This window comes from Gorilla gorilla, chromosome 4 (assembly GCF_029281585.2).
Source record: "Gorilla gorilla gorilla isolate KB3781 chromosome 4, NHGRI_mGorGor1-v2.1_pri, whole genome shotgun sequence".
NCBI lineage: Eukaryota > Metazoa > Chordata > Mammalia > Primates > Hominidae > Gorilla > Gorilla gorilla.
The window spans coordinates 153,402,452-153,429,965 of NC_073228.2; the positions used below are offsets into that span (position 1 = coordinate 153,402,452).

At 42.9% G+C, this 27,514-nt stretch overlaps 1 protein-coding gene across 4 annotated transcripts in view; it reads right to left on the bottom strand.

Moving 5' to 3' along the window:
* Positions 1-5,054, bottom strand: part of CSNK1A1 (casein kinase 1 alpha 1) — a 56,318-nt gene extending 51,264 nt beyond the window's left edge. For 2 of the 4 annotated variants that reach the window (XM_019027499.4, XM_019027496.4), the window contains exons 1-2: positions 4,453-5,048; positions 3,687-3,793 (exon numbers count right to left, since the gene is read on the bottom strand). In XM_019027499.4, coding sequence (XP_018883044.1) covers positions 3,687-3,793; positions 4,453-4,575 — 230 coding nt within the window. In that variant the 5' untranslated portion in view covers positions 4,576-5,048. Of the gene's footprint in view, positions 1-3,686; positions 3,794-4,452 lie in introns of all 4 variants that reach the window. The other 2 variants (XM_019027498.4, XM_019027497.4) reach the window with 2 other exon arrangements.
* Between the last annotated feature and the right edge of the window lie 22,460 nt (positions 5,055-27,514).

Sequence of the window (27,514 nt, forward strand, 5' to 3'; positions counted from 1 at the left end):
TGAGAGGCCGAGGCGAGCAGATCACGAGGTCAAGAGATGGAGACCATCCTGGTCAAAATGGTAAAGCCCGTCTCTATTAAAAATACAAAAATTAGCTGGGCGTGGCGGCACGTGCCTGTAGTCCCAGCTACTTGGGAGGCTGAGGCAGGAGAATTGCTTGAACCCAGGAGGTGGAGGTTGCAGTGAGCCAAGATTGTACCACTGCACTCCAGCCTGGTAACAGAGTGAGACTCCATGTCAAAAAAAAAGCAAATCCTATAGGGAATTTTGTAACAGAAAACATAGGGAAGGGATTGAACAAATTTGTATATGAAGGATAAAGGCAGCAAAATCTAAATTTTTAAATTAGTGACAATACTTCTAAAACAATAGATAACACATAACTTTTATCTAGCTAACACTAAATAGTCAACTTAATTCAATACTTTCCGAGTAAATATTTATTAAGTATGTACCATGTATAGGTGATACAGAAATAGTGGGGAACAAACTGAGGGGGATGGGAAGATGCTGCTACCCAAATAAAGAATGTTTACATAAATATTTATCCTTTTTGCTTCAGTGGAAACAATTTTTTTTCACATTTCACTTTAAAACCAATGAACCACTTTTGTTTCCATGTACCTGACCCTACCACTCCTAAAGCAAATTTACCCTTTCCACACTCTCATCCAATTACTGTGTTCTCCTTTAGAGACTACACCCAGAAGCCACACTCCATTCTTGGATGCCTTACCAAACCAGTTCACCCAGCTTTCTTCCTTAGAGCCAGATCCTGAAATCCCATCTCTCAGGAAGCCTTAACTTGAAAGTCAGGTTAATCTGTTTAGCCTCACCCACAGACAGCTTATAACTACCATAACTCTCTCTGCACTCACCACCTTATAATAGGCACCTATTACTATAATTCTGCTCAGAAGTTAATTTATTCATGTGCTTATTCAGTACATTACTCATTGCCCTTATGGGTCTGTATCAGGTCTTAAATAAAAGCTACCAGATAAAAGGACATGTACTGTACTTGGGTTTAGCACTGAAAATGACAATGCTTAATGCTTTTTGAAACTGATTTCAAATACATTAAATTTAACCTGATTTGTGAAATTTATAAAATCTCCCAACATAGATGAATCTCAAAAACATTATGTTAAGTGAAAAGTGCCAGACACAAATGACCTCATATCGTATGATTCCATTTATATGAAATTCTTGGAAAAACTATAGTAATGGAAAGCAAATCAGGGGTGAGGGGCCTTATTTTCCCACATAGTAGGTTTTTTTTTTAAAGGCAAGAATGATTTAAAAACTTCAAATCTATATCATCTCAGATTTAATCTTCACCTCATAAGATAAATTTGCAACTTTCTTCCAAATGATTTACTTGCTCATTTACAACCAATAGCACATTTTATCATTCAATTCTCCATTAAAACTGTAAATCAGCATTGGAACTTTGTTTATTTTTTTGTTTTTTTGTGTGTGTTTTTTTGAGATGACGTCTCGCTCTGTCACCAGGCTGGAGTGCGGTGGCGCCATCTCAGCTTACTGCAACCTCCGACTCCCGGGTTCAAGCTATTCTCCTGCTTCAGCCTCCCGAGTAGCTGGGATTACAGGCACGTGCCACCATGCCCAGCTAATTTTTGTATTTTTAGTAGAGAAGGGGTTTCACCATGTTGGCCAGGCTGGTGTCGAACCCCTGACTTAAAGTAACCTGCCTGCCTTGGCCTCCCAAAGTGCTTGGATTACAGGCGTGAGCGACCACGCCTGGCTGGAACTCTTTTTAAGGACAGTTTTATTTGAGTTGTTTCCATGTAAAGACTATGCAACCCAGTCCTTAATTCAAGATATGAAAAATACAAACTGGAATAGAAAAAAGGGCTAACAGGCTGGGCCCGGTGGCTCACACCTATAATCCCAGCACTTTGGGAGGCTGAGGCAGGTGGATCACCTGAGGTCAGGAGTTGGAGATCAGCCTGGCCAACATGGCAAAACCTCAGCTCTACTAAAAATACAAAAATTAGCCGGGCGTAGTAGTGCAGCTCTGCAATTCCAGCTACTTGGGAGGCTGAGGCAGGAGGATCACTTGAACCTGGGAGGTGGAGGCTGCAGTTAGCCAAGGTTGCACCACTGCACTCTAGCCTGGGCAACAGAGTAAGACTCCGTTTCAAAAGAAAAAAAAGCCGGGCACAGTGGCTCATGCCTGTAATTCCAGCACTTTGGGAGGCCGAGGCAGGTGGATCACCTGAGGTCAGGAGTTCGAGCCCAGCCTGGCCAATATGGTGAAACTAAAATACAAAAATTAGCTAGGCGTGGTGGCGGGCGCCTGTAATCCCAGCTACTCAGGAGGCTGAGGCACGAAAATCACTTGAACCCGGGAGGCAGAGGTTGCAGTGAGCCAAGATCGTGCCATTCATTGCACTCCAGCCTGGACCACAAGAGCGAAAACTCCGTCTCAAAAAAGAAGAGGCTCCAGTAAACAGTAAATACCATTCTTACCTATTCTGAATAATTTTGCAAATGTTATTTTAGATTATTGCTGGAAAATAGCTGGGCTTTAAACTATATTTTAGTCTCCATTCCATGAAGAGGCTCTTTAATCCCAAAGGTTAAAACATTACTCTAAAACCCTCCAAAGTAAAGTTAACCATTTGACAGAACAATGTCTTTCTATCTTGTCATCTTTTATCCTCGTTACTGCTATTTGCACTCACCAATATTCCACACCAACAAAGGCCCCAATTTCTCTGATGTGAAGATTTACTGACAAACTCAACAGGTTAAAATTACTTATCAAAGTGTGGCTAAGTGATTAAGATTTCTTTTAATACAACTGATATGGGTAAATTTTAACATAGTTGGTGCTGCTCAAACTGCCTTTGCCACTACCTATACAAATTTAGTCCCGACTGAAACGTGCCAAATAAGACCATTCACGAAACGAAAGAGTAATTAACACTTTTAAAAGAACTACGAAGGATTTTACATAGTGTAATTCAACAATTTCGTGTCACATCTGCTGCAGAGATCACAAACACTGTCACTATGCCATCTCCTTCCTCGAACCGCCACACCGCCTCCTGCAGCTTTATTCTTGGCTTTTCAAAGGTTTAATCCACTCGGGGCTGCTAAAGGAGGAATCAAGGAAGCATAATTTGTGAACTCAAGCTGAGAAAAGGGCAGGAATATGGGGTTGAGTCACGTCGTTCCGCCATTTTCTAAGCGGAGGAGGAAGACATGTTGGAACAAAAACACAACAAAAGAGCAGCCATTTCCCAAGCCAGCTCCAATAGCAACTCGAACTGACACTGCCGGGTCGCTTCGGCACCTTCAAATCCACTTCACTGGACAAACCTAAGTACATCAGAAGTGCCGCCGTAAAAAAGGCAGCAGCCAACCCTTCCGCGTAGGGATCAAAGATGACCTGCACGCATAACTGCAAATGAAAGCCTCGGGAAGAGAGAGAATGACGGAAGCGAAATGGAGCAGTGTAATACAATGAAATAAGTTGGCAAACTGAAATTTACTCAGTAATTGAGATGACTGACTTACAGGAAACCGCCAGCTATAGGGAACGCAGGTAACTAAAACACCAAGACCCGGATTCAGCTGGTCTCATTACCTGCCTCTACCCACTTCCCCATTCCGTGCTTCCCTCAGCGGATCGCCTATATGCACCGGGTTCTTACCGTATGTGGGGGATGCCAACCCCACCTTGAAGAATCTTATAGAGCTTGCTCTCGTACAGCAACTGGGGATGCCTGGCCTTCTGAGATTCTAGCTTCACTGCCACTTCCTGCAGGGGAAAGAGGGGATGATGGCATCAACATCCCTACGGATTCAATGTCACTTAGGAAAGGAGGGAGACATTAGCAAAACTCCAAGTCGCGACTACAAGGAAGAAGTGAAAAGCTGGAAAGAGAAAGCTCTCGGTAATTATAAAACGAGGCAACCAGCCTCAAAGGCCTCTTCAGGGGGTAGTGACGAAATCCGTACGTCCTCTAAAGTGCAGGAAAATGATTCATCCAGAAAAAAGAGGCAACCTCTGAACGTAGTGAGAGGTTTTTAAGGAACTAGGCGATCGGAAACTGTTCTAATTGGAACAAGAGGCCCAGTAGAATTAAAAATTTAAAAAAAAAAAACATGGGAATCACATAGAGGATTTTGCCGTTTCCACCTTAAAAGACGGTTAAAAAAAAAAAAAGCTCGACTAAGGGACATTTATGGGACGTGTTTAACAAGCTGGGAAACTAGTTCCCCCAACCTTTCTATCGGGTTCTTGACCCTTTTAGGGAGACAGCGGGCGAGGTTCGTAAGCCAGGAAAACTAGCTCCCTGGACTCCCTGGCGAGTGCGTGAGATGAGGAGAGGCCCGAGCACTTTGGGGGTGCGCGGTGGTGGTGGGGGGAATGAGGAAAAGCGCAGCGTTATCGTGAACCCCACCCCAGATGATTACCTCGCCGTTGGTGATGTTGATCGCCAAATAGATGTCCCCGAAGGAGCCAGACCCGATCTTCCGTACCAGTTTATATTTCCCTCCGACAATGAATTCAGCCTTGGAGCCGCTGCTACTCGCCATCCTGAGAGACGAAGATGGAGGCTGGGGCCAAGCCCCGACACCTCTGGGAAGAGGACGGAAGCCTCTGGGGCTCCTACACTAGGCAAGGCTACGGAGGAGGGCGGCAGGAAACGGAACACGGAGGCCTTTACCGGCGTTCGGGGCCCAGAATCAGCAGAGGGGAGCCTGATCACCGCCGCTCAGTCAGGTTTCTTTTTGCCAGGCCGCAGTTTGTGAAGGGCTTCTCGGCGGTTACCAGGCTGGGCCACTTGTTTCTCGGCGGCCGCCGCTGCCTCGCTTGCGCGGCGACGTCGCGGGCTGGAAAAGGGGCGCGGTGAGCTAGGGCGGCGATACCGCTGCCACCACTGCCGCCGGCTCCGGCCCAGAGGGACCCCTGTCACTCCGCCGACGACGCCATCTTGTTACTCCAGCTCCAGCCAACACAAAATGCCCCCAGTCCCCGGGAGCCGCTTCTTCACGGCGCAGAGCACTCTGGGAAAGGGATCTCGGGCGCTCGCTCCGAAGGATCGGCAGCGAGAGGGCGGAACCGGATCCGTGAGAGTCGCGGCCCACGCTCCGAGCGTCACCCTGTCACCGCCCAGCTGCGCATGAGCGCTGCAACTCCTGCTGACTGCGCAGGCGTGCTGCGGCCTGTCCTCACCCCCCCCCCCCCAGGCTCTCTTCCACTTCCGGTCGGCGGCGGCTCAGCAGGTGTTACCTGTTACTCGCCTCGGATCCGCCGGGTCTCTGGAAGGCTGAGTGGCCCCCCGGCCTCGATATTGCGAGGAGTCACCTTCATGTTTCGTGGCAGATGAAAGCTTAAGGCCTCCTTAGGAGTTGGGTATTGACCTTTGCTCTTTGAGGCGGTTTTTAACCTTTGATCTTTCTTCTGGCCGTTCCCCGGACCGGCCTATTCCAACCCAGTTTCTGTTTGGAAAGAGGCTGTCGCCTCTGGTGGAGAGGAAGAGAAAAGCAGCCAGCGTTGAGGAATCTGTCAGGGCTCTCGGTTGTAGCAGAGCCTAGCTAATTACCCTTCATAATTAGAATTGTCTTATCTACTACGGAGTGTTATAGACCCTCTTTCCACAGGAGGGGAAGAAAGAAAGAAGCCGGAATCCCCCTGCCATCCTATGTCTTTGCATTATTGCCCCACTACCACATATGATCTTCAGAAGAAAACCTGGTATATTGCTCATAATGAAGATTAAGGATAGATGGAATCAACAGAAAATTAATTTAACAGGAGTGAAAAAACTGTTATGTCCCCCCAACCCCACCAAAAAAAAAAAAGAATCGTATTTTGGTCATGTTGAAAACCGCAGTATTAACCTGAACAGAGTAGAGGTAACTATTACAAAATTTAACTGACAACATTTAAAACTACACGGTAATTTTTTTCTTTTTTACTAAAAATCGATCAGAGAATCAAATTTTGACCACGTTTTGTTTTACAAAATTTGACCTGGGAAAATTGGGCTGAGTAATAATAATGTTCACGAAAGAAAGCTCCATGGTTTATGCTATCATCTTAAGTCAGACCTCAGTCGTAAAAATTTAAGCTAAGCCTATCCTAAATAAAATTTAATTAAAATAGAAATGGGGGCCGGGCGCAGTGGCTCACGCCTGTAATCCCAGCACTTTCGGAGGCCAGGGCGGGCAGATCACTTGAGGTCAGTTGTTCGAGACCAGCCTGGCCAACATGATGAAACCCCGTATCTACTAAAAATACAAAAATTAGCCGGGTGTGATGGCGCACACTTGTAACCCCAGCTATTCGGGAGGCTGAGAATCGCTTGAACCCGGGAGGCGGAGGTTGCGGTGAGACTAGATCACGCCACTGTACTCCAGCCTGGGCAACAGAGAGACCCTGTCTCAAAAAAAAAATAATTAATTAAATAGAAATGGGAGAAAAATGTGAAGAATTTTAACTGCAACTTTGAAAGGTGGTCAAGTAATTAGTAACAGGGTTCATCTCGGAAGACAACTGAAGAGAGAGGGGAGGAGACTTCCCCTGAAGTTTAGCATGAAGTTTTAAAGCCCAACCAACACCCAGGGTGCCCAACTCCCAAATCAGCACTGTTAGACATCATTCTCCTTTGGTGACTCTAAAGCATGTTTTGACTAAGTTAAAATCTGCTGTTAAATTCTGATATAAAACGCAGCCGGGCTTGGTGGCTCACACCTGTAATCCCAGCACTTTGGGAGGCCGAGGTGGCTGGATCACCTGAGGTCGGGAGTTCAAGACCATTCTGGCCAACATGGTGAAACCCCGTCTCTACTAAAAATACAAAACTTAGCTGGGCGTGGTAGCATGTGCCTTGTAGCTCCAGCTACTCGGGAGGCTGAGGCAGGAGAATCGCTTGAACCTGGGAGGCAGAGGTTGCAGTGAGCCGAGATCGTGCCACTGCACTCCAGCCTGGAGACAGAGCGAGACTCCACTCCATCTAAAAAATTAATTAATTAATTAATTCTGGTCTTTAAAAAAAAGCTAAGTTTAAGCATCTTGAGTTTTCCAGAGATCACTCCTATTCTGCTAATTTTCTCACACACATCCAAAGTTTAATGGATTCCTCAGCTTGAGGAGTTCTCCATAAGGGGATGAGGTATACATTTAGACGGATATTTTGGTATTGTGATAAAAATGCTCAATGAAGCTGGGGGCAGGGTAAGGGTGGGCATGAAGTGGTCTAAATTAGTGATTCCCAAAGATCTGTGTATGGACAGGTGCAAGTCGCTAACAAAGTTTGCCATGAGGATGTGAGAAAAGTAAGCAATACATCTTTCATTTATTTATCTGATTTCACATTATATTTCATTCTGAGATTTAGTCTTTTCACATATGTGTCATAAAAATGCTCTTTTATAAAAAGGTGCCGATGGTAGATGGTTTTGGTTTTTAAAATATTCTTGCTCGGTTAAAAGTTGAGCCCAGGTGCAGTGGCTCACACCTGTAATCCTAGCACTTTGGGAGGCCAAGGAAGGGCAATCACCTGAGTTCAGGAGTTCGAGACCATCCTGGCCAACATGGTGAAACCCTGTCTCTACTAAAAACACCAAAATTAGCCGGGCGTGGTGGCGCATGCCTGTAATCCCAGCTACTTGGGAGGCTGAGGCAAGAGAATCACTTGAACTGGGGAGGTAAAGATTGCAGTGAGCCGAGATTGTGCCACTGCACTCCAGCCTGGGCAAGAGAGTGAGACTTTGTCTCAAAAAAAAAGTTGAAAGCTGCGTACGGTGGCTCATGCATGTAATCCCAACACTTTGGGAGGCCAAGGCAGGAGGATCGCTTGACTCCAGGAGTTCCAGGCTGCTGTGAGCTATGATCAAACCACAGCATTCCAGCCTGAGCAACAGAACGAGACCTTGTCTCAATAAATGAATGAATGAATGAATGATAGGTACTTGTATGTCTAATCCTCCTCGCCTTTTTTTTAGAACTTCTGTAAGCCCATGAAATTCTACTGGTCTAAATGACTTCTGGAAACCCTTCTAACCCTGAGATTCTATAATTTTGTATATAAGGTATGAGTCCTCCTTTGTTTCCTGCCTGCTATAGTCACCATTCCAACACTGACAGTGCCCAGCAAAATGCACAAAAATGAGATGTGAGTGGGTCTAGCCTTTTCAAATGTGATTTCAGTTTCTTAAGATTTAAATTTATTGGATTTAAGAATGGCAAAATTGTTTTTTTTTTTAACATAGAAAATGAAGTCCTCAGGTGTTGGCTATGACTCAGCCTTCTTCTTAAAGTCATGTATCATTTGCAGTAACTTTCAGACTAAAAGACTGAAGAATAACCTGTTTTTGGTGTTGCTGTTAAAGTCACAAATCATTCTGTACTTATTGAATCAGCAGCAGCTTTGGTGTAATGAAAGGAGTCTTTTAGGCCGGGCGCGGTGGCTCACGCCTGTAATCCCAGCACTTTGGGAGGCCAAGGCAGGCGGATCACAAGGTCAGGAGTTCGAGACCAGCTGGCCAATATGGTGAAACCCCGTCTATACTAAAAATACAAAAATTAGCCGGGCGTGGTGGCAGGCGCCTGTAATCCCAGCTACTCAGGAGGCTGAGGCAGGAGAATCGCTGGAACCCGAGAGGCAGAAGTTGCAGTGAGCTGAGATCGTGCCATTGCACTCCATCCTGGGCTACAGAGTGAGACTCTGTCTCAAAAAAAAAAAAAAAAAAGAAAGAAAGAAAGAAAGAAGGAAAGAAAGAAAGAAAGAAAAAGAAAGAAAGGAGTCTTCAAAGAGCAATTTCTGGCTTCTAGATCAGATGAATTCACTAAAAATATCAAAAGTGTAGAATAAAAATAAAAATTTTAGACCTTGAGGGAAATACAGAGATCACCTAGTTCAATAATAATAATTGTATTTTTTAATGCTTTGCAATTTACTTATGAGTCAAAGTCTCACTCTGTCACCCAGGCTGGAGTACAATGGCACCACCATAGCTCACTATAGTCTAGACCTCCTGGGCTCAAGCAATCCCCCTGCCTCAAGCTTCCCCAGTAGCTAGGACTATAGGCAGGCACCACCATGCCTGGCTAATTTTTTTTTTTTTTAAACTTTTTGTAGAAATAGTGTCTTGCCTTGTTGCCCAGGCTGGTCTTGAACTCCTGGACTCAAGTGATCCTGACGCCTCATCCTCCCAAAACGCTAGGATTACAGGCAAGAACCACTGTACCCAGCCTGCAATTTAGAGTACTTTCACACATATCATTTGTGCCCCAGTAAGACAAAGTGGCTTGCCCAAAATCATAGAGATCTTAGTGGCAGTGACAGGACTAGAGCCACAACTACTACCAAAAGAAAGAGAAAAAGGAAAGAGTAGAACACAAATTAGGACAATCATGTCCCAGGGATTACTTCTATGTTCGTAGGGAATTCAAGATGAATTTTAAAACTTTTTTTTTCTTGGCTGGGTGTGATGGCTCATGCCTATAATCCCTGCACTTTGGGAGGCTGAGATAGGAGGATCGCTTGAGGCCAGGAGTTCAAGACCAGCCTGAGCAACATAGACCACATCTCTACAAAAATGTTTTAAAATAATAAAAACAAAAACCATTTTTTTTAAGCCACAGTGTTTGCTCAAGCAAGGGTCACTGGTATCCAGAATGTGCTTTGAGTGAAATGATAGAGACAAGCACAAGAAGTCTAGATGGATGCTAAAAACAGAAGGGTAGCCTGCCAATCTCTAGAATTGTTTGGTGCAAGTAAATAGAAAAATGGAATGCCTTAGAAACGTCAGTGTCCCAAGTGTTGTTTATTTTATTTATTATTTATTTTTGAGATGGAGTCTCACTCTATCGCCCAGGCTGGAGTACAGTGGCGCGATCTCAGCTCACTGCAACCTCCGCCTCCTGGGTGCAAGTGATTCTCCTGCCTCAGTCTCTTGAGTGGCTGGGATTACAGGCACATGCCACCATGCCCAGCTAATTTTTGTATTTATTTATTTATTTATTTTGAGATGGAGTCTCGCTCTTGTTGTCCAACCTGGAGTGCAATGGTGCAATTTTGCCTCACTGCAACCTTCGCCTCCCAGGTTTGAGCGATTCTCCTGTCTCAGCCTCCCAAGTAGCTGGGATTACAGGCATGTGCCACCACACCCAGCTAATTTTGTATTTTTAGTAGAGACGGGGTTTCACCATGTTGACCAGGCTGGTTTCAAACCTCTGACCTCAGGTGATCCACCCACCTCGGCCTCCCAAAGTGCTGGGATTACAGGTATGAGCCACTGCGCCTGGCCGTAATTTTGTGTTTTTAGTAGAGATGGAGTTTCTCCATGTTGACCAGGCTGGTCTCAAACTCCTGACCTCAGATTATCCACCTGCCTCAGCCTCCCAAAATGCTCGGATTACAGGTGTGAGTCACCAGCGTCAGGTGTTGTTTAACTCTTACACAGTCCTGTGCATAATCAGCATCAGATAAGGGAATTCATGGAGTGATTGAAAACATGAAGACATTAGAAATGTGCAGTTGGGTCAGAGTGATAATCCATTCAGCCTGTTTTTCCGTGTTGGATAGTGATGCCATTTCTGTCCTTTTCTTTAATCAGTCCCTGTTCTCCCCCTCTGCATTGTCCACGGGGTTTTGTGAAAGTGGATTGCTGCATCTATGACAGTGTTTTGCGGTGGCTGGGTCTGTGCAAAAGTACCCCAAAGTCTGAGGAAGTTGGGATGCTGAAGAAAGAAGCTGACAAATACAGTATTTAAGAAAGAAACATTTAATAGGGACTTCGAACAGAAGCCATTGAGTTCAAGGAACAGACACCAAGATGGTGGATACCCATGCCATTACCCCCGAGACCCGGGACTTATATACCACAGGGAAAGGAATGGTTCAGATATGACCTGTAGGGCAATTGAAATGGATAACATCAAAGTTGTTTGACCTAAGAGTAGGATTTACAGTAAATATCTGCTGTTACACAAGGAACATAGATAAACTGGGAATTTTCAAGGACTTCCTGGAACTGCAGTTAAGCCAAAATGGTGGCTTAGTTTCCAAGATGGAGTTGCTTTGTTTATTTATTTATTTATTTGGGACAGGGTCTCCTTCTGTTGCCCATGCTGGAGTGCAGTAGTGTGATCATGGCTCACTGCAGCGTTAACCTCCTAGGCTCAAGCAAGCCTCTGCCTTAGCCTCCCAAGTAAATGGGACCACAGGCATGTGCCACTGCACCTGGCCTAACAGGGAGTTGCTTTAGCTTCCCATCCAGGAGGAGTTGCTTTAGCTTCCACAGTTAGCAACTTCAAACCCATTTGAGACTGCATATATTTCTTACTGCATGTATTTCTTACTTTTTATGGCCTAATTAACCATACATTTATTTCAATTAATGTTATTTTTTTGAATATATTTATTCTTTTGATTCATATAGCTTCTAGATTCTAAAGATTGGTAAGTTATATATGTTTACCCAATAATTTTTTTTTTTTTTTGAGACAGAGTCTCACTCTGTCGCCCAGGCTGGAGTGTAATGGCACGATCTTGGCCCACTGCAACCTCCGTCTCCTGGGTTCAAGCAATTCTCCTGCCTCTGCCTCCCAAGTAGCTGGGATTACAGGTGCCTGCCACCACGACTGGCTAATTATTGTATTTTTAGTAGAGATGGGCAGAGATGGGGTTTTGCCATGTTAGTCAGGCTGGTCTCAAACTCCTGACCTCAGGTGATCCACCTGACTTGGCCTCCCAAAGTGCTGGGATTACAAGCATGAGCCACTGTGCCTGGCCCTTTTTTTTCTTTCTTTCTTTTTTTACGTTTTTAGAAATAGAGACGGGGACTGACTGGGCACCATGGCTTACGCCATGTAATCCCAGCACTTTGGGAGGCTGAGGCGGGCGGATCACGAGGTCAGGAGTTCGAGACCAGCCTGACCAACATGGTGAAATCCCGTCTCTACTAAAAATACAAAAATTAGCTGGGCGTGGTGGCTTGCGCCTGTAATCCCAGCTACTCAGGAGGCTGAGGCAGGAAAATGGCTTGAACCCAGGAGGCAAAGGTTGCAGTGAGCTGTGATTGTGCCACTGCACTGCAGCCTGGGCGACAGAGCGAGACTCAGTCCCCACCTCCAGAAAAAAAAAAAAAGGAAAGAAATAGAGAAGGGGATCTCACCATACTGTTCTGACTGGTCTTGAATACCTTGGCTCAAGTGATCCTCCCGCCTCGGCCTCCTAAAGTGCTGGGATTACAGGTGTGAGCCACTGTGCCCAACCAGACAACCCAATGATCTTTAAAAAACCATATATATATATATATGTGTGTGTGTGTGTGTGTGTGTGTGTGTGTGTGTGTATTTATATATGTATAAAATATTGACTGTTCTTTTCCTTATAAATGTGACATTGAAAAATTTCGAAAATTCAGATAAATCGGAAAAAAACAGAAATCTTTTAGAGGTAATCACCAAATGTTAACATTTTGCTGTATAAAATTCCAGCATTTTTCTATGCGTATGTATATACGTGTATGTGTATCAGTATATCTGCATATCACACTACTGCATTCTAGCCCAGGCAACAGAGCAAGACCTTGTCCCAAAAAATATAAGTACATATTTTATTTTTCATTTCTTAAAATTTGCAAAAACTGGCCGGGCAGAGTGGCTCACGCCTGTAATCCCAGCACTTTGGGAGGCCGAGGTGGGCAGATCACGAGGTCAAGAGTTCGAGACCAGCCTGGCCAACGTGGTAAAACCCTGTCTCTACCAAGAACACAAAAATTAGCCAGACATGGTGGCACATGCCTGTAATCCCAGCTACTCGGGTGGCTGAGGCAGGAGAATTGCTTGAACCCAGTAGGCAGAGGTTGTAGTGAGCCAAGATCACACCACTGCACTCCAGCCTGGGCGACAGAACAAGACTTCGTCTTGGGGGGGAACAAATATGCAAAAACTGGTCATGGTATACATTTTGTTTTGAGATCTGTGTTTTTCATGTAGTGATTTGTCGGAGACCTGTTTCCATGTAACTAATTTTCTGAAATATCATTTTTAATGTCCATATGTTAAATATGAATCATATTGATGGAACAACATCTAACCAGTCCTAGTTGAGTATTCTGGTTGTTTCCAAACTTTTGCTAATATAAACAAACTATGCTGTAATGAATATTCCTGTAGCTAAATCTTTGCTGGCATCTAAAATTAAGTGGTTTAGGATATATTTCTAGAAATGCTACTCTTCTTAAAATTCCTTGTATCATAAACAACAATTTCCAATTGTGTTTTGATATAGTTTGTGGTGATTAAACCCGTATTCATGGACTATTCAATCTTTTCATTTATCTTTACAGACTTAAAAGAGATTGTTTTCTTTTCTGACCAGCATATTGCTCTAAAACTCAATAAATTTAATTGTGCAATTCCCCTATTCTCTCTCTCCCCCCAATTTCAAAATCTCAAGAATTTTGCAAGTCTGTTGTTTGCAAGGATGTGCTCATGCTATTAAAAATGTCTGTTTTATGACATAGCTAACAAGACACATTTGTTGCCCATTAGTGAAGCAATTGAGTTCTACAGATTCTTAGATTCGGTGGAAGCAAGCAGCAGGGGGCGGGGTAAAGAGAATGAGTTTCCTGGAAAACAGAATAGATGTCTTCGGAATCAAAACTACAGTGAGCCAAGTATGAGAAAAAGTAATCTCATGTTTTTTTGTTTGTTTTTTTGTTTGTTTTTTTGAGACAGATTTTCGCTCTTGGTGCCCAGGCTGGAGTGCAATGGCATGATCTCGGCTCACCACAACTTCTGCTTCCCAGGTTCAAGTGATTCACCTGCCTCAGCCTCCCAAGTAGTTGGGATTATAAGCATGCGCCACCACGCCTGACTAATTTTGTATTTTTAGTAGAGACGAGGTTCTCCATGATGGTCAGGCTGGTCTCAAACTCCCGACCTCAGGTGATCCGCCCACCTCGGCCTCCCAAAGTGCTGGAATTACAGGCGTGAGCCACCACACCTGGCCTATATTATTCTTAAAAATTATTTTGGGGTGGGAGAAGAGAAACCAAATTATCCCTTTAGTTGGGTATTTAAGGACAGGTTAAATTATGTCAGAAAATGTTATCCTGACCTTAGTCAGGAAATCTGATTTTAATTGTGACTCTACTTTAAATATTTTCCTGGACTTCAATGTTGTAATCTTGTAAAAGATGTCAGATTTTAAGATTGCTTTAAAAATATTGTGCTATTGGCTGGGTGCGGTGGCTCATGCCTGTAATCCCAATACTTTGGAGGGCGAGGGGGGCAGATGACTTGAGCTTAGGAGTTTGAGACCAGCCTGGGCAATATGGTAAAACCCTGTTTGTACTTTCAAAGAAAAAAAAAATTGTGCCATTTATTGACGATGACTCGTATATTTTGAAGTAGAAAGAAGAAACTAACATACTCGTTGTCTTTTACAGCTTCTTAAAATTCAGATAAAATGTAAAATTCTGACAGGCAGATCTTGACTTGTGCTCCTTAATACTTAAATGTTAGGAAAATCAGATTCTCTAACCGCAAAACATACCAATAGATAGGTAGTTAGAAATTAGAAGATACTGGCCAGGTGCAGTGGCTCACGCCTGTAATCCCAGCACTTTGGGAGTCCAAGGCAGGCGGATCACAAGGTCAGGAGTTCGAGACCAGACTGGCCAACATGGTGAAACCCCTTCTCTACTAAAAATACAAAAATTTGCTGGGCGTGGTGGCAAGCACCTGTAGTCCCAGCTACTCGGGAGGCTGAGGCAGGAGAATTGCTTGAACCTGGGAGGCGGAGGTTGCAGTGAGCTGAGATCACGCCACTACACTACAGCCTAGGCAACAGAGCAAGACTCTGTCTCAAAAAAAAAAAAAAAAAAGGCAATAATTATACCTTAGTTTTCAGTATAGCTTTCCCTGGGGGTGGGGGAGGGGCATTACTTAAGTGACCTCTGTAAATCTCTTTTAGTCTGAAAAGTCCTTGCATAGATTTTCATAAAGGGAAAACACAAAATGACTTTTACTCTTCAACATAGTCTAATCCTTGGCAAAGAGTTACTGTGAAATAATGCCAGAGGCTTTAACTTGTTTGTCTGCAATGAACACTCTGCAGTGTAATATATACAATGCCAGAGATATGTCCTGACAGGGAGGAAATTCAAGTCATCAATGTTCCATCTACTCATTGAAAACATTACTGATAAGGCCAGGACTTGAGAAGCACAAAAAAAGACTAAATGCTGCATTTCGCCTGTGTTTCCTATCCCACTCCCATTACCTTATTCTAATCAGTCTGTCCCGGCAATATTTAGATAATCAAATTGTATTTTAAATTTTCTATTTTAATCACAACAACCATTAATTCCTGGAAATGTGCTGTCATATGTGGCATTTTGGAATATTTGTGTTAGCTATTTTTATTTGGAAGAATTTTATAGTATTTTGGAGTTTCTGCAATTTGTATGTCCCTTTCTTTTCTCAGCCCCTGTTCTCTTCCTCTGCATTGTTCATTAGCAAGGGCATGAAACTGTGCTCCTCGTGACTCATTATTACTCACTATAGTAATCTAACTCTTCTTTGTGAGACTAAATTTGGAAGATGCTTGAGTTGCCATTCCTGAGGAGAGCTGGTCCTAAGAACACATCCTGTTAACTCTTAACTCTCCATGCTGATGCCAGTAAGCACTGATACTTATCACAGAAAATGAACTAACTGCTCCATTTCAGCCTGGCTAAGCCCAACACCACTGCAAAAAGACTTTCTGCGGTGAACAGAGCCAGGGCGCTGAGTAGGGAAAAAAAGAACTTTGGGCAAAAAAAGAACTTTGGGTTTTAGGGCCCTAATCCAGAAAGCATAAAAAGTCAGTTTGTATTTATATGGCACTGTATAGTTCATAGAGTATTTTGTGATTCACTAACATGTGTTTTTCCTGGCCAGTATAAGAGCTAGGTAACTGCGGCTATTGTATCCATCGTATGTGTGAGGAAGCCAGAGCTTACCCAAGAACACCAACTTTTATTTTTATTATCTTTATTTATTTATTTATTTATTTATTTATTTATTTATTTTTGAGACGGAGCCTCGCCCTGTCGCCCAGGCTGGAGTGCAGTGGCGCGATCTCGGCTCACTGCAAGCTCCCGGGTTCACGCCATCCTCCTGCCTCAGCCTCCCGAGTAGCTGAGACTACAGGCGCCCACCCGGCTACCACACCCGGCTAATTTTCTGTATTTTTAGTAGAGACAGGGTTTCACCGTGTTAGCCAGGATGGTCTTGATCTCCTGACCTCGTGATCTGCCCGCCTCGGCCTCCCAAAGCGCTGGGATTACAGGCGTGAGCCACCGCGCCCGGCCAAGAACACCAGCTTTTTGAGAAGGATTCCTTACATTCCACACCACTGTTCTATGATGTATGTCTGTTTACTTTTACAGGGAACATGTCCTGTCCAGAGCTTTCTGCCTGTTCTAGATCTGAATGGGGAGTAAAGTAGCAGAGACTACGTAAGTAGGCCTACATTTGACTTAAATCATCCCCCTCCCCCCTTGGCTCATTTACATAGTTCATCTGCAGCTCAATAAATCTCAATTCTGCCGCTTGGTGTTCCATCAGGGTCTGACTTCCAGTTATGCCTGAACTCCCACAGTTTTGAGAGTCAGCACCCATCTTCATCGTGTCTGAATCTCAAACCCAGCAGTTCCTGGTGTGCTGTCCAGTTCCTTGATCCAGCTGTCTGATCCCGGTTACTCACCTCTGTCTTCCTGTCCCCACCAGCCATCCTTCCTAGACAATGCTGCTTATTCCTGCTTCATCAGTGTTCATTTCTTCTGCCTCTTCTCTGTCAGATTCTAAAGCCAATTGACCTATTTAAACCTTAGCTACCCACCAGCCTTTCTACACCCTTCTTGCTTCCTGTCAGACTCCGAACCTGATCTGAGCTCCTAAATTTTGCTTCCTTGTGTGTGCTCTGTAGGCCAGGCAAATGATAGACTTAAGACTCTTTCTACTTACCTTCTAGCCCCCTCTAACCTATATGCAAGCCATGTTTTGATGATTTGTGGCTTAGGATTTCAAGTTCTGTCATTCTTCTTAGCCTGTATTTTTTTGTGTCCTACACTGTATCATTGATTGCCATAGCTTCTGCCCTAGTTGATATAGGATATGTGAGAGCACTTTGTTTAGGCCATAAACCTCTTAGAAATATACTCTGCTGCTGTTATTATTAGGCAATTCAAGCCAAAGGTGACTTTCTCTAACCTTCCTGGGGGAGGGAGACAAGCTTTCAGCTGAAATAGAAACTTCACAATTATTGTCCAAAGCCAAAAATAAGAAAGTGTAACAACTATGACACGACCACTTCTGGTATCTTCGTATAGAAGATTCCTTTTGACAAGGTCATCACTGTAGACTTTCAGATGTGTCATAGGAAACATAAAAATTTCTAGATTATTCTAAAGGTTTTAGAACCTTTCTTCTAATCAACGTGAAGATATTGAGTTTGAGTTTTCATCTACACTGATGGATTTTCCCACGCATAGGTAATAATTAGTTTAAAAATTTTTTTTTTTTTGAGACAGTCTCACTCTGTCGGCCAGCCTGGAGTGCAGTGGCGCGATCTTGGCTCACTGCAGCCTTCGCCTCCTGGATTCAAGCAATTCTTATGCCTCAGCCTCCTGAGTTGCTGAAATTGTAAACATGCACCAACACGCCTGGCTAATTTTTATATTTTTAGTAGAGATGGACAGGGTTTCGCCGTGTTGACCAGGCTGGTCTTGAACTCCTGTCCTCAAGCAATCCATCTGCCTCAGCCTCCCAAAGTGCTTTAATATTTATACAGTGCTTTATACAATATTAGTCTTACATATGTTATCTTATATCATAAAAAAATTTCATTGGGAAAATAATTTCATTGTTTTAAATTTTAGATAGGGCAACTTAAGCCCAGATATCTTACTTAACTTGCCCAGGTGCACTAAATGACTCAAGGGTGCATCTTGTACTTGAACTCAAATTTTTCTTACTCCAAAGAACCTGCTTTTTCATTTCTCCAGTTTATGCATCTCAGGACTACAAAACACCCTGGGAAGGAAACTGCTCATCTCTTTCAAGATTAAGGGAAGATATAAAAACAGACATCCTCGGCCAGGCGCGGTGGCTCCCGCCTGTAATTCCAGCACTTTGGGAGGCCAAGGCGGGTGGATCACCTGAGGCCAGGAGTTCGAGGCCAGCCTGACCAACATGGAGAAACCCCGTCTCTACTAAAAATACAAAGTTAGCTGGGCGTGGTGGTGCATGCCTGTAATCCCAGCTACTCAAGAGGCTGAGGCAGGAGAATCGCCTGAACCCAGGAGGCGGAGGTTGCCATGAACCGAGATCGTGCCATTGCACTCCAGCCTGGGCAACAAGAGTGAAACTCTCTCAAAAAAACAAAACAACTCCCAGACATCCTCTTAGTAGATCCCATGGTATGGCACAGCAAGGTATGTTAATGAACCCATGGCACATCGTGATCTTAATGATTATACAATGCTGCCATCTTGAGGATATGATCAGTAATTGTTATTCTAGCCAGCCTTCCGTGGCCTAGCATCAGGCACAGCCAGAAAGCTGAATCTGGACAGTCAGATGTTAAATACCCAGCAAGGAGCTACAGTCAAGGAGGCCAAAATAACATTTGAGGAGCCAGGCAAGTGTTAGGAGATTGAGCAAACCTATGGTGCTTTCAGAACAAGGTAAATGAAAAGGACCAAATTAGGGCACATCAATTCATGTATGCAGGATAAGAAAAACGGGGCCTTTTATTTACTCCCAAAGCACCCTGTTCTTCCTTCTAGTATAGTGCCATCTCACTGTATTATAATTGCTATAAACTGGTTTCTCCCAGTGGACCGATGAGCCATGACAGTAGAGAATAAGTCCTGTTATAGTTATATCTGCATTTGTCCTCAGCATTAGCACACTGGGTAATAAGTATTTAGTAAATATTTTGTGGCTTAATGAGTGACAGGCATAGGCAGCAGGGGACAAAGTCAAAATAATGGCAGAGCCAGTTTTCCAGATTTCCAGATCAGTGCTACTATTTACTATACAACATATATTTATGAATGGGCAAAAGCATACTGGCTACCAAGAGACACTGAAATATACCTAGCCTTTTAGGTGGCCACCAGCAATGATAGCCATGAGGCATGTCTCTAAGGCTGTAAGCACTGGGCTTATTTATTGAATACCACTTTGGACCAGTTACTGCACTAAGTGCCAGGACTGCAATGAAGAACAAAAAAGATAGCCCCAGCCCTTATGAGGTTTACAGCCTAGATCTAGACTATACTACTGATCAGACAGGGCCTTTCATGGTCATCATGACTTGGTGAGGACATGTGATTCCACAATCTGGTCTTAGCTTTGTAATGTCAGAAACTCTAATTTTTTTTTTTTTTTTTTTTTTTTTGTGAGACAGTTTCCCTCTTGTTGCCCAGGCTAGAGTGCAATGGTGCGATCTCTGCTCACTGCAACCTCCGCCTCCCAGGTACAAGCAATTCACCTGTCTCAGCCTGCCAAGTAGCTTGGATTACAGGCATGTGCCACCACGCCTGGCTAACTTTTTTATATTTAGTAGAGACAGGGTTTCACCATGTTATTTAGGCTCGTCACGAACTCCTGACCTCAGGTGATCCACCCGCCTTGGCTGCCCAAAGTGCTGGGATTACCGGCCTGCACCACTGTGCCTGGCCCAGAAACTCGACTTTATCTATGGCTTCGGAAGAAGTTTAGACTCATTGAACCTTCAAAAACCCTATGTGGGACAGGCGAGGTGGTTCACACCTGTAATCCCAGCACTTTGGGAGGCTGAGGTGGGTGGATCACCTGAGGTCAGGGGTTCAAGACCAGCCTGGCCAACATGATGAAACCTTGTCTCTACTAAAAATACAAAAATTAGCTGGTCATGGTAGCAGGCGCCTGTAATCCCAGCTACTCGGGAGGCTGAGGCAGGAGAATTCACTTGAGCCTGGGAGGCAGAAGTTGCAGTGAGCCAAGATTGTGCCACTGCACTCCAGCCTGGGTGACAGAGCGAGACTCTGTCTCAACCCCCCCCATCCTCCCCCCCAAAAAAACCAACCAAACAACAACAACAACAACAAAAACCCTATGTTGGGGGTATCATCACCCCCCCAGATTTTTATACCCAGCTCACACAAATGAGGAAACTAAGTATTAAGACAGGCTAGTTAACTTGTCCAAAGTTAAAAAAGACAGTAAGTGGAGGAGCCAGGACATGAAATTTCAAGTTCACTGTCCTTCCAGTGTGTGACAAGGACCAGTTTATTCACTTGTTAATGGTTATAGCTTTCTCTGTCAATCCAACAGAACCATTATCTCACTGAGAACTACATGTCATTCTACTCTCCACTTTCAATTTTATATGTATATATGTGTGTACATATATCTCTTCTAATTATATATATAATCATGTCACTTATTCATTAAATACTTCAGTGTATATTTCCCAATAACAAGACTACGTTTTCTTTATAACTGTAGTAATTTATCAAAATCAAGGAATTTAATGTTGATACAATACTATTGTCTAATCCATAGTCCATATTCAGATTTTATTGTCTCAATAATGATTTATATTTTTTACCAGTCCAGGATTCAATTCAGGATCAAACATTGTATTATTTCTTGTCATCTTAATTTCCTTCAATCTGGAATTTTCAGCTTTTATGTTTCTTCATCTTGACATTTTTGAAAACTACAAACCAGTTTTTCTGTAAAACGTCCTTTAATTTGCATTTATTTTGTTTGTACGTGATGAGATTCAGGTTATGCTTTTTGGCAGGAATACCTCTGAAATAACATTGTGTCCTTTCCTTTGCATCATATCAAAAATTACATTATGCCAGCCCAGCATATCTCAGTATTGATAACATTAGCTTTTATCTTTTGGTTAAGGTGGTGTCCACAAAGTTATTCCACTTCAAAGTTACCATTTCCCCTTTGTTTGTTAATAAGTAATGTGTTGTAAGGTATTTTGAGACTACATAAATATACTGTTCCACACTAAACTTTCACTGTGGCATCCGTTAAGGTTTTTTCTAAATATACCACTCCTTCTATATTTATTAGTTGAATTTTACATTCTTCTTCATTTCTTTCTTTATACATCCAGTTATTTATATCAGTATGAACTTATGGATTATTATTTTACTTAATGGATTATAACCTGTTAACGTTTATTTTCGTGGTTAAATTATCCAGATTTGGTCAGTGAAAGCCCCTTCAAGCTGACTCCTGTGTCCTTTGGGCTCCTATGTTCTTTTAACATGTCCCCTTAATTCTTTGACACTTTCTTTTCGGCATAAATTGTTTCAGGCCCTTCTTGTACTTTATCTACCTTAGCCATGGAATCAGCCATTTCTTTGAGGATCCCTGGTTCCTTTTAGTGGAGAATGGTAGTATTTTAGAAACCAAGATCTGGGTGCCAAATGTGTTTATCTCTATTGGTTTGTCATTACTTCTAGGACCTCTTAGCAAACAGATATCTCTTCCTCTCTTTCTCTCTCTCATCAGTTTATATACATCTAATTCCAGTCCAACTTCACAAGGTACATTCTAGTGTTCTTCTTTTGCACACATACTTTTTTTTTCCTTAACAGTCAGAAACCTGATTCTTATTATCCTCCATCTATCTATCTATGGTTCAAGTTATCCTCCCACCTCAGGCTCCTGAGTAGCTGGGACTACAGGTGTGCACCACCACGCCTGGCTAATTTTTTTATTTGTTTATTTTGTAGAGACAGGGTTTCGCCATATTGCCTAGGTTGGTCTTGAACTCCTGTGCTCAAAGAGTACTCCTGCCTTGGCCTCCCAAAGTGCTGTGATCATAGGCATGAGCCACCGTGCCTGGCCAATATACTTGATTAAGCCTAAAATGTACAGAAGATAGATTCAGAATTGCTAACCTGTACCTCCGAAAAAGCAAACCTAATTAAAATTCAATATTTATTTATATAATGTTTTGAGGTAAAATTTACATACTGAGAAATATACAATGTTAGGTGTGCAATTCTCTGAGCTTTAACAAATGCATGTAGCCTTGTATCCCACACCCCTATCAAGATACAATACATTGGCCGCGTGGTGACTGATGCCTGTAATCCCAGCATTTTGAGAGGCCTGAGGTCAGGAGTTCAAGACCAGCCTGGCCAACATGGTGAAACCCCCGTCTCTACCAAAAATACAAAAATTAGCTGGGCATGGCAGCATGTGCCTATAATCCCAGTTACTTGGGAGACTGAGGCAGGGAGAATCGCTGGCACCTGGGAGGCAGAGGTTGCAGTGACCTGAGATTGTGCCATTACACTCCACTCTGGGCAACAGAGCAAGACTCCATCTCAAAAAAAAAAAAAAAAAAAAAAAGATACAGTACATTACCATCACTCCAGAAAGTTCCTATAAGTCTTTTCCTAGTCAGTCACTTCCTCATTCAGAGATAACAACTGTTCTGATTTTTTTATCATAGATTTGTTTTCCCTATTCTAAAAAATGTGTATGTGTATTTATGTATATGAAATCATATAGTATGTGCTCTTTGTGTCCAGCTTCTTTTGCTCAGCCTAATATATGTGAGATACATTCATGTTGTTGTATACATTAGTAGTTTGTTTCTTTTGTAAAGTAGTACTTTGTTGTTTGGATGTGACACAGTTTATCCTTTATACTGTAAGTGGATATATAGGTTTTAAAATTTTGGCTATTATAAAGAAAATATATACATTCTTGTACATGACTTTCTGTGGGCACATGTTTTCATTTATTTTGGTCAAATACCAACTAGTTGAATTGCTGGGTCCTAGTAAGAGAAGTTTCTGTTTATTTTTATTTATTTATTTATTTATTTATTTATTTTTATTTATTTTTGAGATGGAGTCTTACTCTGTTGCCCCAGGCTGGAATGCAGCAGTGCGATCTCTGCTCACTGCAACCTCTGCCTCCCAGGTTCAAGCGATTCTCCTGCCTCAGCCTCCCGAGTAGCTGGGACTACAGGCACCTGTCACCACGCCCGACTAATTTTTGTATTTTTAGTAGAGATGGGGTTACATTATATTGGCCAAGCTGGTCTTGAACTCCTGACCTCAGGTGATCTGCCCACCTTGGCCTCCCAAAGTGCTGGGATTACAGGCGTGAGCCACCACACCCGGCCTTATTTATTTATTTTGAGATGGAGTCTTGCTCTGTCACCCAGGCTGGAGTGCAGTGGCTCGGTCTTGGCTCACTGCAACCTCCGCCTCCCAGGTTCAAGCGATTCTCCGGCCTCAGCCTCCTACCTGAGCAGCTGGGATTACAGGTGCGCACCACCACGCCTGGCTAATTTTTGTATTTTTAGTGGAGCGAGGGTTTCACTATGTTTGCCAGGCTGGTCTCCAACTCCTGACCTCAGATGATGTGCCCGCCTCGACCTCCCAAAGTGCTGGGATTTCAGGTGTGAGCCACTGCACCTGACCATATGTTTAACTTTATTAGAAACTGCCAAACTTTTTTTCCAAAGTAGGAGTACTGTTTTATATTGGATGTTTTTAGTATTTTTCATGTTTATTCATTCTAATGTGTATGCAGTAGTAATTCCCAGCCAGTACAATAATGCAAGAAAAGATATACAAAGCATAAAAATTAGACAGAATGAAGTGAAATTTTCTCTAGTCACAGATGATATGATTTTGTACATAGGAAATCATGAATTTTTAAAACACCTACTAAAACTAATAAATGAATTTAGCAAGGTTTCCAGGTACAAGGTCAATATATCTAAATTAGTTATATGTCTCTATACTAGCAACAAACAATTGGAAAATTAAAATTAAAGTTTAACTTATATTACTGGGTGCAGTGGCTCACACCTGTAATCCCAGCACTTTGGGAGGCCGAGGTGGGTGGATCACCTGAGGTCAGGAGTTTGAGACCAGGCTGACCAACATGGCGAAACCCCATCTCTACTAAAAAAAATACAAAATTAGACGGGCATGGTGGTGGGCACCTGTAATCCCAGCTACTTGGGAGGTTGAGGCAGGAGAATCGCTTGAACCCAGGAGGCGGAGGTTGCAGTGAGCCGAGATCCTGCCATTGCACTCAAGCCTGGACAACAAGTGCGAAACTCCGTCTCAAAAAAAAAAAAAAATGTTTGGCCAGGCGCGGTGGCTCACACCTGTAATCCCAGTACTTTGGGAGGCAGAGGTGGGTGGATCACGAGGTCAGGAGTTCAAGACCACCCTGGCCAATATGGTGAAACCCCGTCTCTACTAAAATTACAAAAATTAGCTGGGCGTGGTGGTGTGCACTGTAGTCCCAGCTACTTGGGAGGCTGAGGCAGAAGAATCACTTGAACCCGGGAGGCGGAGGTTGCAGTGAGCCGAGATCACGCCAGTGCCCTCCAGCCTGGGTGACAGAGCAAGACTCCATCTCAAAAAAAAAAAAAAAGTTTAACTTACATTGTACACAAAAATAAAGATGTTTAATTGGCTAGATTTTGTTTTGTTTTTGATTTTTTTGAGATGGAGTTTCACTCTTGTTGCCCAGGCTGGAGTGCAATAGCACAATCTTGCCTCACTGCAACCTCTGCCTCCCAGGTTCAAGTGACTCTTCTGCCTCAGCCTCCCAAGTAGCTGGGATTGCAGGCATGCGCCACCACACCCAGCTAATTTTTTGTATTTAGTAGAGATGGGGTTTCACCATGTTGGTCAGGCTGGTCTGGAACTCCCGATCTCAGGTGATCCACCCACCTCAGCATCCCAAAGGGCTGGGATTACAGGCATGAGCCACCGCGCCCAGCCAAGTTTTGTTTTGTTTTGTTTTGCTTCGTTTTGAGACAGAGTTTGTCTCTGTCACCCAGGCTGGCATGCAGTGGCATGACCTCGGCTCACTGCAACCTCTGCCTCCTAGGTTCAAGCAATTATTGTGCCTCAGCCTCCTGAGTAGCTGGGATTACATACAAAAATAAAATTTTAGGGAATCAACAAAAGTTGAGTATGACCTCTACACTGAAAACTACAAAACTTTGCTGAGAGAAATTAAAGAAGACCTACATAAATGGGGATACAGTGCACGTTTATGGATTGGAAGACTCAAAAAAGTGTTAAGGTGTCATTTATCACCAAATTGATCCACAGATTAAATTCAATCCTAATCAAAATCACAGCAGGCTATTTAAAAATAGAAATTGACAACGTGGGCCAGGCACAGTGGTGCATGCCTGTAATCCTAACACTTTGGGAGACCGAAGCAGGAGCACTACTTGAGCCCAGGAGTTTGAGACCAGCTTGGGCAACATAGCAAGACCCTGTCTTTACAAAAAATAAAAAGTTAGCTGGATATGGTGGTGCGTGCTACTTAGGAGACTGAGGTGGGAGGATTGCTTGAGCCCAAGAGATCGAGGCTGCAGTGAGCTGTGATCTCTCCACTGCACTCAGTCTGGGTGACAGAGTGAGACCCTGTCTCAAAAAAAAAGAAGTTGACAAGCTGATTTTTAAAATTATATGAAAGTGCAAAAGACCTAGCATAGCCAAAACAACCCTGGAAAATAAGAACAAACTTAGAGGTCTTACAATACCTGGCTTCAAGACTTTCTATTATATAAAGCTACTATAATCAAGATAGTGTAATACTGGGATAGGAATAGATAAATTGATACCTTGAACTGAATAGACAGTCCAGAAATAGAACCACCTTTATATGGTCAATTGATCTGCAACCAAAGTATCAAAGCAATTCAATGGAGGAAAAGAAAGTCTTTTCAACCAGTGATGCTGGAAAAACTGGTAATCTATATGGAGAGAATATATAGTTTGTTTTTTCTTTCTCTTATCCTCTTATGTAACATGGGATGTATTGACTTAATATCATAGTATGTAAATATTGTTAACTTTACATGGTAGTATTTAAGTTACAGGCTATCAAGGAGACAAGTAAACATTACCCAAGGACTTTGCATTCTCTTCTGGGGAAAGGGTTGGTGCATTTTCAGTTGTATGCAGAATAGTGTATAATATCAGGTGGAAGTATGAACTTGTTATTGTCTTTATTTGGAAGCATGGTTTAAGGAGATGCATATGGGTACCAAGCTGACAAGTGACGGACTTGTGAGGGTTAACATATCAACTTGGCTGGGCCTCAGTGTCCTGATAGTTGGTCAAACATTATTCTGGATGTTTCTGTGAAAGTGTTTTTGGATGAGATTAACCTTTACATCAGTGGACTTTGAGTAAAGCAGATTACCCTCCATAATGTGGGTAGGCCTTATCCAATCAGTTAAAGGCCTTAGGAGAACAAAGACTGACCTCTTCCAAGCAAAAAGGAATTCTGCCAAACTGATTGTGTTTGGACTGAAACTACAGCTCTTCCCTGAATCTCCAGCCTGCTGGCCTACACTGCAGATTTTGGACTTACCAAGTGTCTTAGTCCATTTTGTGTTGCTATGAAAGAATACCTAAGACTAGGTAATTTATTTTTTTAAAAAATTTATTTAGCTCACAATTCTGCAGGCTTGGCAGTTCAAAGGCGTGGCCCTGGCTTCTGGCAAGGACTTCTGCGCTGGGTCATAATCTGGCAGAAAAGGTCAAAGCGGAAGTAGACACATGCAAAGAGAGAAAACCCAAGGGGCATCCTGGCTTTATAACAACTTACTCTCACAGGAACTAATCCATTCCTGCAAGAACTAATCCAGTCCCACCAGAGTAAGAATTTACTCACTACCTTGAGGATGGTACCAAGACACCCACAAGGGTAAAGCCTCCATATCCCACACACCTCTCATTAGGCCCCACCTCCCAACACCACCACATGGGGAACAAATTTGAACATGAGTTTTGGTAGGGACAAACAAACTATCCAAACCATAGCATTCCAAGTCTCATAATCACATTAGCCAATTCCCCAAAATAAACCTCTCTGTGTGTGTATGTATACACACTTTGTTAGTTCTTTTTCTCTGGAGAACTCTAATACATTCCCTTACTTCATTCGGGTCACTGCTAAAATGTTCTCTCCATAGGAGCACTTTTCTTGACCAAATTATTTAAAATATCCCCTTACCCATACTAACTCAATGCCCAGTTACTCTTCAACTTCTTACCTTGCTTTATTTTCCTTCATGGCATGTATTAGTATCTAAAATTGTGTGTGTGTGTTTACTCTTTTATTGACTTTACCTCCTTCACTAGAACATTAGCTCAATGAGACAGGAACTTTTTCTGTCCTGTTTACTAATGTATCCCCAGAACAGTGCCTGCTTCAATAATATGTGTTGAATGATTCAGTAGATTATATATGCACCATATATATATTTACATATATAATCAATATATGGCCTATAACCTGCTTTTTAAAATTTACAATATATCATATCTATAACATGGATATCCTTACATGTCAATACTCATAGATTAACCTTGTTCTTATTGGCTGCATAGTATTCCATTGTGTGAGATACTGGGATTTATTAACCAGTATCCTGTTGAT